General features: G+C 44.2%; 1 protein-coding gene across 1 annotated transcript in view; it reads right to left on the bottom strand.

The window, feature by feature from the left end:
* clcn7 (chloride voltage-gated channel 7) overlaps positions 1–14784 on the bottom strand; it is a 34131-nt gene that overhangs the window by 5391 nt on the left and 13956 nt on the right. The window contains exons 15-20 of the mRNA XM_003228649.4: positions 6454–6592; positions 5505–5598; positions 2599–2768; positions 2275–2326; positions 971–1098; positions 28–113 (exon numbers count right to left, since the gene is read on the bottom strand). Coding sequence (XP_003228697.1) covers positions 28–113; positions 971–1098; positions 2275–2326; positions 2599–2768; positions 5505–5598; positions 6454–6592 — 669 coding nt within the window. The remainder of the gene's footprint in view (positions 1–27; positions 114–970; positions 1099–2274; positions 2327–2598; positions 2769–5504; positions 5599–6453; positions 6593–14784) is intronic.

The following is a 14784-nucleotide window of genomic DNA, read 5'->3' as shown; positions in this document are numbered from 1 at the left end:
GGACCAAGTTTGCTGCTGTAGACTCACCTGGCGGTGAAGGAGTGGGAGGTGACGGGGGCCTCCCAATGGAGGAAAGGCACGCTCTGCAGTTGGATGTGCATATCATACAAGCCCTGGAAAGGAAGGGAAATAGTTCTATTGTGTTCTAGTGTATTGTTATTGCTTGTGGTTTATACTGTTTTAATTGTTTTACTTTGCCTTCTGTTTGTATTGCTACATTGTGTGTTGAGGCCTTGGCCTTTGTAAGCCGCATCGAGTCCTTCGGGAGATGCTAGCGGGGTACAAATAAAGTTTAATAGTAATAATAATAATAATAATAATAATAATAATAATAATAATAATAATAATAATAATAATTCAATTCCAGAGGAAGAGAGAAAAAGGACCCAACTGGCTGCAAACTCATCTTGTGGTAGACTGCCTCTTCTGAGGCCTTTTCTGTTGGAAAATTAACAACCTCGCATGCTTATTTATTTATTTACAGTATTTATATTCCGCCCTTCTCACCCCAAAGGGGACTCAGGACGGATCACATTATATACATGTAGGGCAAACATTCAATGCCCATTTACACATAGAACCGAGACAGAGACAGACGCAGAGGCAATTTAACCTTCTCCTGAGGGGATGTTTGATTCTGGCCACAGAGGGGAGCAGCTGCTTCATCATCCACTGTGACGGCACTTCCTCATTCCAACGTCGTAAATTAGTTAAATTTGCCTCCCCACTTTATAAGTGGTACCTTATTTCCTACTTGATGGATGCAACTATCTTTCGGGTTGCTAGGTCAGCAACGAGCAGGGGCTATTTTTTATTTCTTAATTGACGGGTGCTCACCCCGCCACAGGCTGGCCTCGAACTCATGGCCTCATGGTCAGAGTGATTTATTGCAGCAGGCTGCTCACCAGCCTGCGCCACAGCCCGGCTTCTCCCTGTCTGTTTAATGTTTAACATTTTCCCTGAATCTCACCTCCGCAAAATAATCCCCCACAATCTTGGCTGTCATCAGGACCAGCATAATGGGGAAGCCGTAGGTGACGTTGCCGGTGGCCTCCATCATAATGACCGTCAGACTCAGCGTCATCCGCACGATCCCCCCTTAAGAGACAGAAGTGGGTTAGGACCTCAAGGGGGTTGGACTAAATGACCCTTAGGGGCCCTAATGAATCCCTTGGCTCTCCCAAGGGAAGGACCCAAAGCCAAGGTTTCCAACTCCAAAAAATGAGGGGCCTAAGTAGTGGGTTCCTACATCAAGGACTGGACTAAAATGCCCTTAAGGGGCACTTTCACTTCCATAAGATTGTATAGGATTCTATAGGATGCTGGAAATAGAGATATACTGGGCATATGGGATATAGAATCAAACGGTGAAACATAGGAGATGATGAAGAAGATACTACCCTGTTTCCCCGAAAATAAGACATCCCCTGAAAATAAGATTTAGTAGAGGTTTTGCTGAATTGCTAAATATAAGGCCTCTCCTGAAAGTAAGACCTAGCAAAGCTTTTGTTTGGAAGCCTTCTCACCAAACAGAACACCAGAGCACGCAGGATTGGTAAATGTACATACCATAGAATATTGTACGTGAAAATAATGGTAGTAACAAGGAATTACTGATAAGATTCACAGTTTGTCTGGTTATGCTGGTTTGTGATGACAACTACTGTATGGTATATAATAAATGTTCATTTTTTGTTCAACAATAAATGTGAATTCTTCTTCATGGAAAAATAAGACATCCCCTGAAAATACGAACTATCACATCTTTGGGAGCAAAAATTAATTAATATACCCTACTTCCTTATGACCCTGTTTGCTGTGGTTTTTTATTCTTATGTCTTTCTCACCCCGAGTTTTAACTTAATGTTCATGTGGTCCGCCCTTGTTTTTCATTGTTTCCTTGATTTGTATTGTAATGGATATTATTATTTATTGTATTGCTCACTGTGTTGTGATGTGTTGTTCTTTTATATGCTGTTTATATTGTATTGTTTTGGGCATGGACCCATGTAAGCCGCCCCGAGTTCCCGTTGGGGAGATGGTGGCGGGGTATAAATAAAGTTTTTATTATTATTATTATTATTATTATTATTATTATTATTATTATTATTATTAAGACACTGTCTTATTTTTGGGGAAACTCGGTAGTAGAGAGCCCCCATGACTTAAACCTGCTCAATATTTTCTAAATGCATAACCCCCTCCCCCAACTCAGCCTTTTTTGCTTCCCATCAACCCACTGGACTCCCCTTCAACAAACAGCCCTTCACTCACCCAGCTGCGCTGCGGCTCCCATCAGAGCGTATTTCCCAGGATCGGCCCAAATCTGAAAAGTCCAAGATGGGAGAGAGAGGTTTTGTAAGACTCCATAGCTTTGAGCCATGGCAGTTAAAGTGGGTTCAAACCGCATGAATTCTGCAGTGGAGATGCAAACCAATGGGGGACATGGATGCCTGACCTTGCTGATCAGAACCAGGATCTCTGTTCTATTTCTTGGAAAAGGCTGGAAAAGCCAGGAGGGACGCAATGCAGAATTCAAGACTCTGATCTCGAAGTCCCCCCTGATAGGCCCCCTCCCCACCCCAAATGCCTCCTCACCCATCCGCTGTTGATGTAGGAGAGGGAGATGCCGAAGAGCCGGCCCCAGGCGGCCCCAATGAGCAGGGAGGGGATGAAGACGCCGGCCGAGACAGTCAGCCCATAGGTCCAGCAGGCCAGGAAGAAGTACACCAGCGTGAACATGCCCAGGGTCATGGGGTCGTAAGTCCCTGGAAAAGAAAATGGTCCAGTGCAGGGGTCCCTAAACTTTTTAAGCAGAGGGCCGGTCCACAATCTTTCAGACTGTTGAGGGGCCAAATTATCATTTCGAAAAAAAAAAATTCCTATGTATACTGCACATGTCTTATTTGTAGTGCAACAACAACAACGAAAGAACAATACAATATTTAAAAATGAAAACAATTTTAACCAACATAAACCTATTAGGATTTCAATGGGAAGTGTGGGCCTGCTACTGGCCAATGAGATAGTCAAGTCAATTAGGATTGTTGTTGTTGTTGTTGTTGTGTGCCTTCAAGTCATGTCAGACTTTGGCCGAGCCTAAGTCTAAAATTAATTATTTATTTACTGCATTTATTCACTACATTTATATCCCACCCTTCTCACCCCGAAGGGGACTCAGCTGTATGTACATACAATATATTATTAGCATAACAATATTAGCATTATATATTACTATATTGAACTATACCACTATAGTATTATATAATCTATCTATATATAAAAGAGTGATGGAATCCTGGCACCGAGCAAAACAACAAAACTAAACACCCCCCAACCTCAAAATTTCACAACACAATCCATCATCCATGCCTCGAGGTTGAAACCACAAAATATCACGTCACGAACCTCCACAGGGCCTAAAAAAACCCAAAAAACGGAGCTATTCAGTGCAATTCCAATGGGCCATAGCAACGCGTGGCAGGGCACAGCTAGTATGTAATATATAACATATAATTAATATTATTATATGGTATTAATATTAGTATTATATTGTATAACATAAGATTATTATCAATATTATATGTATATACAATATATTATATTATTAAAACTGATATAAAATATTATATTATAAAACTGAGGGCGGGGGCCAGGTAAATTACCCCCGGGCCTTAGTTTGGGGACCCCTGGTCCAGTGGAACTGGCAATTGCTGTCACCAGCATGAACCTCTATTGGGTGACCACTAGAGGGTAGCTGTGCTTTTTCTCCATGCTGCTGTGTGTATTAGTTACTAATGACAACAACACTATGTAGCACAATTTTTGTCCCTGTTTTATAAATGTCATTTACTGATTGGCTCTATCATAAAAATATGGATTAAAGTGCATAAACCAGAGATATAACACTTTCAAATCAAAAACATTTTTCAAATTTTGTTACATGGTGTAATAATAAATGTTATTTCTTGCAGCCTGAACACACAAACATTGCAAAAAAATCTAAAAACACACATATTGAAATATATTTTATAAAAGATACTTATGTTTTGGCATTAAGCAGGCACCAGAAATGCAAATGGGTATATTGTTGCTGCTGCTGCTATTGATAATATTATTATTGTTGTTGTTGCTGTTATTATTATTATTGGAAACACAACAAGTTGAGTCCACAGCTGACACTCTGCTGGCTGTTGTACTGGATCACACATCAGACACTTTCCAAGTGTCTAGGACTGTGTGATGTATTGGCGAATAATGCGGGCAGATCCCAGTAAGGTGGCCTTCTGCAGCTGGCAGGTGGGGATTTTGTCAGCACCAATTGTGTTTAAGTACAGGCCAAGGTCTTTAGGCACTGCACCCAATGTGCCCATCACCACTGGGACCACCTTGACTGGCTTGTGCCAGAGTCTTTGCAATTCGATCTTTAAATCCTCATATCATGTCCAGTTGTTTTTCTTCAATCCTGCTGTCCCGTGGGATTATTATTATTATTATATTGATTTATATCATGCTTTAATTTCTAGACTAGCATATTTTTATTTATTTTATTTTTATTTTATTTATTAAACTTGTATACCGCTACTCCCAGTTTGGCTTGGAGCGGTTTACAGAAATAGGTTAAAACAATACACTTAGCTTTAAAATAACAATAAAAACAACAATAAAAGCAACAATAAAAACAGACATAGCCCCCAGTTTTTCACCCATTGAAAGCATAATTCCTCCTTTTCCACTTGCCTCTGTGGTATATACAGGCAGACATACAGACATACATAAAAGACAATGCCATTTAAAATCCACACCATACAAACATTAAAATAAAATGGATGACCCACCGGGGGGGGGGGGGGGGCTTGTCATTTCAATAGGTTTGGAATTGGAAAGACTCCTGAAAGACGATCCATCCCTGTGCCTCCCACTCCTAAGTGAGAAACCAGCAAACCCCATAAAAATTCTTTTGAGCAAAGAACTTCCCAGAAGCAACTGGGATATTCAGCCGCCAGATGGGAAACGCATCCCAGACTGAGTCCAGTGGGGATTTTGGGAATGAGATCCTATTCCTCTGTTTGTCCCTTTGCTTTAAGGGCATCAGGTAAAGCCTTTAAGGAGTAGGAGCCAAAAACTGGAGGAGGACCCACAGGAATGCAAGGCTCAGGCCCAGAAACATACAGAAGGGAGTAAAAGGAGCTTTGCTCAGTTTGGGAGTGGAATAGGAATGAAAAAAGAAATGCCTTCCTTTCTCCCTCAATAGTCCTGTACAAACAGAAAGGAGGAAATGGAGCTTTGGTTCAGTATGAGGCCTCTGTATCCCAGCAGTGTTTGGGAAAGGATTATCTGACATGAACACAGCTGGCCTACTCTTCTCCCTTGCTTTCAAATGCAAAGCTTTTACTATTTGACATATAGTTTAATCCTATTTTCGTTGCATTTTTTCCAAGCCATTTTAAAACAGACCTACATAGGCTTTTACTTATACCCTAAACCAGGGAGGAAGGGCTGACCTGGGGGGTCATGGAAGAGCCGAACAACACTCTTTTCGGGGGTGTTGAAGAAGGCGGCTGCCATGGCGTTGTATTCGCCGTCGGGGCAGAAGAGCTGGAGGGGAACAGAATCAGGAGGAGTCATCTCATCATTATTCCGTTTAATGAATGCACAAATTATATTTATTTCCAAGGGATTTCCACACCCTATGTTAGAGTTCAACCACATCCTTATATAGTCTATAGTAACAGATGTTAATGTGGGATTTGGGTATTAGTAGTGTTTAAATGAAATTTGTGTCTGGCATGTATTGCATACTGGTTGCATCATCCAGGAAATGCTATAGTGTGTAAAGAGTTAATTTGGTAAGAAGCTGTATTGACCTTGGATATGTGTCTGGAGCCAGATAAGAGTGTCCAGACTACAAGTGTGTTTGTATATAGCTGATGGCATCAGATGAGATCTGTTCTGCCTGCTGAGAAGATCTGTGCTGTTTGTCTAGATTGAAAGTCCTGTGTCTATCGTCTGCAAGTCTGTTTGTCTTGTCCAGTAAAACTTTGTAAATACTTTTTAACATCATCTCTGACGTTCCTTCGTTCTGCGCTCAACTGACATCATACTTCTGCTGCTACGCTGCACGCATTACTCTGACAATAGATAGGCGGCAAACAAGATTAGGAGAGAGAAGGCCTTCTCCATTATCTTCCCTGAATGCCAGTTGCTTTGCCCTAAGTCTTTGTGAGAGCTGAAAGCAAAATGTAGTTTTTGAATCTTTCATTTGACCTTAAGATGGAAATAGAGATTAAAACCAAATCTCTAGTTATACTTAGTAAAATAGCTGTTAGAAATTATAGGAATTTTTGGTTTCAGGGTTTTGGAAATTGAGGTGTGCATTAAATTCAATGGCGCATTAGACTCAAGTCAATACAGGATTTCCACAAAACACTGTAGATGTCAATAGCTTCCTACCTGGAGTGGGTAGGCCATGCTGTCGCCTTGCAGGGGCTGGCAGTCACTGGAGGTGTAGATCATGACAAAGGCCACAGCTGCCGTCACCGCCCCCACCAGCACTGCCTCGATCACCTGCAGTGCTGGGCGGTGGATGTACCTGCGGAGAAAGGCACCGAGGGTCAGCCTGCAAACAGGGGAAACTGAGGCACAGCGGGGTGGGTAGTGGGGTGGGGTTTCTGCATATCACTCTGTCTTGACAAGGTTAATGTGCATTTGCAAAAGGAAGCAAACATATGGCCAAAATGGGAAATCGGGGCATAGGTCTGGACTAAGATTTACGTATGAGGATTTTAGATGAATGGATTTTAACTTGGATCTGTTTTTAAATTTTGTATTATGTGTTTTATTACGTTGAACTGTTGTTTTAATGTATTGTGTCAGACATTGAATTCTTGCCTATTATTGTAAGTTGCCTTGAGTCCCTTTGGGTGAGAAAGGCGGGGTAAAAATGCTATAAATAAATAAATAAATAAAAATATAAATAGGAGAGTTCCGTATACCATTCATCTAAAAAGTATATACATATATATGTGTGTGTGTCCAAACTTGGTGCAGAGAAGCCCCATGACCAACTGAACATACTACAGGGGTTTCTGGGAATTGACCTTGGTCTTGGGAGTTGTAGTTCACCTACATCCAGAAAACACTGAACCCAGATGACGTCAGATCTGGACTAAATTTGGCACATAGACCCAACATGGCCAACTGTGTATACAGGTGGGGTTTGGGAGTGACTGACCTGGGAATTTGGGAGTTATAGTTCACCCTTATCCAGAGAGCACTGACAACAGATCTGGACCAAACTTAAATGATATTACCCAACATCCTAAAACAAACAATGCCTTCTTCTAATAACCTGGGCACTGCTGGGTCCCCAAGCTAGTATATATATAAAAGTGAAAATATGTATATACTGTATCTATCTCTGCATTTCTCAAGATGGCTCTCACTTCCACTCAATTCAAAACGGCTGGAAACTGATAGCCTTTTGGACTGGAAAGGCTTTTTTGTACTCCAACACAGCTCTTTCTATGTCCTTATTGTCAGGAGACTCAATGGCCTCCTAGTTTTTGTATTAACAAAACAGAACTTATTTACCTCTCCGTCATTTGGGCCAGAGAAGACAAGACGGTTTGGAGGCCATGTTTCTGCTTTGGGGCCTCCCAAGGGCTGCTGAGGGGGCAAGAAATGCCAACAATAGGAAGTACTGGTTTTGAAAAAATGTGCATAAAAAAAAATTAACAAAGAAGGAAAAGGGGCCGTGTGTCTTTATTTTAAAAGACTCCTGTCTGGCTGCTTTCCAGCCAAAGTGGGTGGCTGCAGAACTGGCCAACTGGTCTCCTTCCTGTGAAAGCAAACCCAGCTTTGCAAAAACTCCAAAAACTGCAAAATGGAGGGATGAGTCTCGGGGGGGGGGGGGGGGGGAGCTGAACAAAGAGACCCAAAGTGATTTCACAGATATCTGGCTCAGGAAAAGATAGTGAAAGAATGACAGTACTCTTCAAATACAGCTCCTTCCCTTGACCATATTATTGGGCCCTTGTTGTTATACTCCAGAAACCTTGTTTTTGTGGCTGCCACAAACTATGTTGAATTGGTTGAGACTCTACGAGATATTCACTGAAAAGCTAAGCAGAATGTCCCTCCCAAAGAAACAAAGTTTTTACAGTTTAATAAACCTTTTACCATGTTTTTTATTATAGAACCAACTAGCTGTGCCCGGCCATGCGTTGCTGTGGCGAAGTCTGGTGGTCTGGGAAATAAAGTATTGAGGAATTGGTGGTAGTTAAGGTAAAGGGTAAAGGTTTTCTCCTTGTCTGACTCTGGGGGTTGGTGCTCATCTCCATTTCTAAGCCGAAGAGCCGGCGTTGTCCGTAGACTCCTCCAAGGTCATGTGGGATGACTGCATGGAGTGGCGTTACCTTCCCGCCAGAGCAGTACCTATTGATGCACTCACATTTGCATGTTTTTGAACTTCTGGGTTGGCAGAAGCTGCGGCTAACAGTGGGGGCTCTCTCCGCTCCCCCAATTCAAACCTGTGGCCTTTCAGTCCAGAAGTTCAGCAGCTCAGCGCTTTAACACACTGCGCCATCAGGGGATATTATTTCCTAAAGGTTGTGAATATACAATATTTCTGATTGGTTTTTTTTGTCTGTTGGAGGCAAGTATGAATGCTGCAATTAGGAAAAATGATTAGGATGTAATGGCCTTGCAGCTTTAAAGCCTGGCTGTTTTCTCCCTGAGTGAATTTTTTTGTTGGGAGGTGTTAGCTGGCCCTGATTGTTTCCTGTCTGGAATTCCCTTGTTTTCAGAGTGGTGTTGTTTGCGATATTTTATGTGCTTCTACTGTCTGTGGCCCTGAGAAAACAGAGGATTTGCCAGACTTTGATGATGGGAATACTTGGTTGGGAGGTGTTAGCTGGCCCTGATTGTTTCCTGTGTGGAATTCCCCTGTTTATTTACTGTCCTAGTTTTAGAGATTATATTGTTCTGCATTATTCTATCCCAGTAATTATTTCATATTAAAGTACAATCTCACTTATCCAACATTTGCTTATACAATGTTCTGGATTATCCAACGCAGCCTGCCTTTTCATAATCAATGTTTTTGTAGTCAGTGTTTTAAATTCATTGTGATATTTTAGTGGTAAATTTGTAAATACAGTACAGTAGAGTCTCACTTATCCAACATAAACGGGCCGGCAGAACGTTGGATAAGCGAATATGTTGGATAATAAGGAGGGATTAAGGATAAGCCTATTAAACATCAAATTAAGTTATAATTTTACAAATTAAGCACCAAAACATCATGTTAGACAACACATTTGGCAGAAAAAGTAGTTCAGTACACAGTAATGCTATATAGTAATTACTGTATTTATGAATTTAGCACCAAGATATCACGATATATTGAAAGCATTGACTACAAAAATGCGTTGGATAATCCAGAACGTTGGATAAACGAGTCTTGGATAAGTGAGACTCTACTGTAATTATTACATAGCATTACTGCGCATGGAACTACTTTTTCTGTCAAATTTGTTGTATAACATGATGTTTTGGTGCTTAATTTGTATAACGATTACCTAATTTGATGTTTAATCGGCTTTTCCTGAATCCCTTCTTATTATCCAACATATTCACTTATCCTGCCGGCCTGTTTACGTTGGATAAGTGAGACTCTACTGTATATTGATAATCTTAAATTATCTGCTTAGAACTGGATTATATGAGGCTCCTTCTTCACAGCTGTATAAAATGCACACTGAAGTGGATTATATGGTAGTGTGGAGTCAAGATAATCCAGTGCAAAGCAGATAATATAAGGTTATAAATGGGTTATATAGCTGTGTGGAAGGGCCTTGAGTCTACACTGCCATATAATCCAGTGCAAATTAGATAATCTGTGGAAGAAGTCTAAGTGAGGCCTAAATCTGCCTGTCCCCTAACTGAAACCTGGCTGTCCCTTGGTTGCTAGGCAACCAAGGGGGCAGAGATTAGCCCTCTAAACTGGCAGCAATTGGATAAAAAAAAATATTGCTCTCCCTCTAATTATGTGATGAGTCATGGGCCATGTAGTCCCGTTCCTGGCACTGTTGTGCTAGATGAAGAGGAAAACTGGGGTTTCTCACCGTTTCAGTCAGAATTGGAACTTTCCCAGCCAGATTTGGAAACTTTGCACCTGCAAGAGATTTGTCTTCCAGAAGTCTGTCAAACAAGCCCTGAGCCTAAATCTCCTACGTTTTCTCGCCATGAGTTTTGTAAACAACAGAGGGGAGTTCAAGCGGCCTCTCGCAGGAGTGCTAGGATAGCTGCTAAGCATTCAGCTGATTAAGTCTGCTTTCCATGAGAAACTTTAAGGAGTCACACATCTGGACTCAGAGAATAGCTTTCGTTTCTGGTTCTCCAGAGAACTGCTCTTTGGCGGGAAAACGAGACCCTATTTAGGTGTTTTACCCACAAAGGGATCTTGCGGAGTCAATTCGTCAGCTACCGGAGTAGTGTGTGTGGACAGCTACTCCGTTTCCAAGCCTCGTTCCTGTTTCAAGCCTTGTTCCCTATTCCAAGCCTTCGCTCCTGTTTCCAAGCCTTCGTTCCGTTTCCAGCCTTGTTTACCTCCACGGATCTAGCCTTGTTTTCCAGGACTCAGCCTTGCCTTGTTTTCCGGATTTTGCCAAGTAATTCCACGGATCTTGTCCTTGCTCCTCGTTCCTTGTTGCCTTATACCAAGCCTTGTTTCAAGTTACTCCTTAGCCTCGCTCAAGTTTCATGGACTAAAAGACCTTGTCATCTCCCCTCACTTTGCCTGGCAAAGTGAGTGTTTCGGTTATTGGATTACAACTTTGGACCTTAATATTTCATATTGGACATTGTTTCTTTGGACTAACTTTGACCTTTCCTGAAAGGTCTATTTCTGGACTATTTCATACACTTGCTTTTATTAACTTTATATATTCCTTCAATAAAGATATTAGATAGATTCTGGCCTCTGTGTATGGTTATTGGTGCTCTGCAGCCTGGGTCGTGACAGTTTGACTCCGCCACCCTAAGCACCAATTAACCTAGGCCAGAATGTCTACCGGAGCCGGGCCGGGTGGCCAGCCGATCAGCTACACCATCGACAAGGATGAGGTGGACCGGATCCGTGATAAGCTCAATGCGCAGGATGGGGAAATAAAGGGTTTGAAGGAACGCGGAATCCGTCTCCCGGCCATGGCGTTGCCAACCAAGTTTTCTGGAGAAGCTTCTAAGGTTCATGTTTTCCGTCGCCAGTGCCAGGCTTATCTAGAGGCCCGTGCTGCCGAGTTTCCCCAAGAAGACATCAAAGTGGCGTGGGTTTACAGTCTCCTAGACGGGCCAGCGGCCAACTGGGCGACGGCACTGTTCGACCAAGCCTCCCCACATCTAAGGTCAGCGCAACACTTCTTGGACCACCTTAAGGAGACCTGGGGAATCGAGGACAATTTGGAGGCAGCCAGCCACAAACTCCGGCGCCTCTCCCAAGGGGACAGACCCTTGTCCCAGTACATAGCCGAGTTCCGAGTGCTGGCCCACAACACCGGCTGGAACGATGTAGCCCTTAGAGGACAATTTCGGGAGGGTCTCAACATTGAGATGCTGGAAGAAATCTCCAAGGTGGATCCTCCCCACTCTCTTGAAGCACTCATTGATCAATGTTTACGAGTTGAAGTCATGCTTGCCAACAGGAAACAATGGGTCCGAGGCCAGAGTGGTAGAGCTGGGGTGAAACCTCCCGCTCCCACCGGCGTCCAGCCGCGTCCAGTATGGAGACCCCCGCCACCAGCCCCATACCCCAGGGGGAGCGAGGAGGTGCCGATGCAGTTGGGCAATGTGCGTCCCAGATTAGATGCCGCCGAAAAGGCCCGCCGCCAACGCCTAAATCTCTGTTGGTACTGCGGAAACGGGGGCCACTTCGCCAGAGAGTGCCCAGCCAAAGGGAAGCCCGCCGCCCGTCTGGCGACGGCGTCCTCCACGGAGACGAAGACGTCTGAGGCGGCTGGCGCACAGCCGGCGGGGGAAGCCAGCGACCGGGCGTAGAGAGGCTCGCCAACCCGGTCAAAAAACCCACTCAAGAGCCGCCAACCGGGGTCCTGTTTCTTCTAGTGGTCACCTTGTGGTCAGCAAAAAAAGGACCCGTCATGGTCCATGCCATGATAGATTCAGGAGCCACCAACAATTTCATTGATAGAGAGTATGCCGACTCTCTGGGATTACAATATCATGACTTCAAGAATGCCCGTGTGGTGCAAGCCATCGATGGCCGCCCCCTCAAGACGGGTCCCGTAAGCCAGTGGTCGGAACCCACCAGAATGTGGATAAGGGAACATATGGAAGAGATTTCCTTCTTTGTTACCGAGGTTCCCCATTTCCCTGTGATTTTGGGAATTCCATGGCTGACACTTCACGACCCAAGCATCTCCTGGTCCAACAGAGAACTGCAGTTTGCTTCAAAATATTGCCAAAACCATTGCCTTGTAGCCAAGGTCTGCCATGCCACAGACACTGAACCCATTATCACCTTGCCCAAGAAGTACTCAGAGTATTGGGATGTATTCAATGAAAAAGAAGCCGAGAGATTACCCCCACATAGACCTTATGATTGTGCCATTGACTTGGTGGAGGGGGCCCCGATCCCGCGAGGACATCTCTACTCCCTGACTGAACCGGAGCAAGAAGCTCTCAGGGAGTTCATAGAGACAAACCTTCGCAAGGGATTCATCAGACCCTCTCAATCCCCAGCCGCCTCCCCAGTGATGTTTGTGAAAAAGAAGTCAGGGGACTTACGCTTGGTGGTGGACTATAGAGCATTGAACAATATCACTAAGAAGAACAGCTATCCCCTGCCCTTAATCTCGGACCTACTAGACCGGCTTCGAGGAGCCAAGGTCTACACCAAGCTGGATCTTCGGGGGGCTTATAATCTAGTTCGCATCAGAGAAGGGGACGAGTGGAAGACCGCCTTCCAGACTAAATTCGGATTATTCGAGTCCCGAGTTATGAATTATGGTTTATGTGGAGCTCCCGCAACGTTCCAGCATTTTGTCAATGACATCTTTCAGGATTATCTAGATCGGTTCTTGATCATCTACCTGGACGATTTTTTGGTGTTTTCTAGATCACAATCAGAACATGAGAACCACGTCAGAATGGTGTTACAACGATTGCGGGATCATGGACTTTATGCCAAGCTGGAAAAATGCGCTTTTGATCTACAAGAGGTAGATTTCCTGGGGTACCGCGTCTCACCACTAGGGCTCTCCATGGACCCGGCAAAGGTTTCAGCAGTATTGGAATGGCGGGCGCCAACCAACAAAAAAGAGGTGCAACGATTCTTGGGGTTCGCGAACTATTACCGCAAGTTCATTCCAGATTTTGCCCGCTGGTCCGACCCAATCACCAGCTGCATCCGTGGGAAACAGCCCTTCCGCTGGACAGATCAAGCAGAGAAAGGGTTCCAGCAACTAAAGAAATTATTCACGTCTCAGCCAATCCTTCAGCATCCAGATCCTGAAACCCCATTTGTCGTGCAGGCGGACGCCTCCGATGTGGCAATTGGGGCTATACTCCTACAACCAGTGGGAGATCATCTTCATCCTTGTGCCTTTTATTCCCGTCAATTGACCGCACCAGAGAGAAACTACACCATTTGGGAAAAGGAACTATTGGCCATAAAGGCAGCCTTTGAAACTTGGAGGCATTGGTTAGAAGGGGCCAAATTTCCCATTGAAGTCCATACTGATCATCGGAATCTAGAGCATCTAAGAACTGCCCGCAAGCTTAATCAGAGGCAACAACGCTGGGCTTTATTCTTTGAACGTTTTAACTTCCAAATTCATTATGTAACCCCAGCCCAGACCAAGCAAGCAGATGCTCTGTCACGGAAACCGGAATACGCTGCAGGGCGCAAGGAGACCTTTGAGTCCCAGCTGCTACAACCCGAGAACTTTGCCACGATCACAGTGGGAAACACCAAATCCACTCCCATGGAATCAACTCCCTATACCCCAGGGCCCCTTTGTGCTCAGGAAATCAGGGCTAGTCAGCAAGCAGATGCCTGGGCACAGGACCAACTTCGCCAAGGACTACATTTTCCCTTTTCGCTTAAGGATGGGCTACTTTGCTATAGAAATCATGTTTACATCCCCCCAGGGCCGGGCAGGGAAAAAGCACTTCGTCTGTGTCATGACTGCAAGCCAGCAGGGCATTTCGGACTATTCAAAACCATGCATTTGATCCTAAGAGATTTCTGGTGGCCCAAGATCCGCAAGGATGTGGAAAAATATGTCAACACCTGCCCAGTATGCCAGCGCTCCAAGACAAGAAGGGAAAAGCCCTCAGGGCTTTTGCATCCCCTCCCTACCCCATCTCGCCCATGGGAAATAATTTCTGCGGATTTTATCACTGATCTACCACCTTCCTGTGGATTCACCACGATCCTAGTGGTGGTGGACCTTTTTACCAAGTTAGCCCATTTCATTCCCTGTGATGGCCTTCCCACGGCCAAAGAGACTGCAGATCTATTCCTCCAACATGTTTTCAGATTGCATGGATTGCCCAAGAGTTTGGTCACAGACCGTGGATCCCAATTCACCTCTCGTTTCTGGAAAGCACTACAAAAACTATTGGGCATAGACTCTCGTTTATCTTCGGCTCACCATCCCCAAACGGATGGGCAAACTGAGCGCACCAATGCCACTTTGGAACAATACCTTCGCTGTTATGTGAACTACCAACAGGACAATTGGGCTTCCCTGTTACCGCTGTCAG

This window comes from Anolis carolinensis, unplaced genomic scaffold (assembly GCF_035594765.1).
Source record: "Anolis carolinensis isolate JA03-04 unplaced genomic scaffold, rAnoCar3.1.pri scaffold_13, whole genome shotgun sequence".
In the NCBI taxonomy this organism is placed as follows: Eukaryota; Metazoa; Chordata; class Lepidosauria; order Squamata; family Dactyloidae; genus Anolis; species Anolis carolinensis.
The sequence above is the reverse complement of the archived record's forward strand: the minus strand, read 5'-3'. Positions and strand labels throughout refer to the sequence as shown.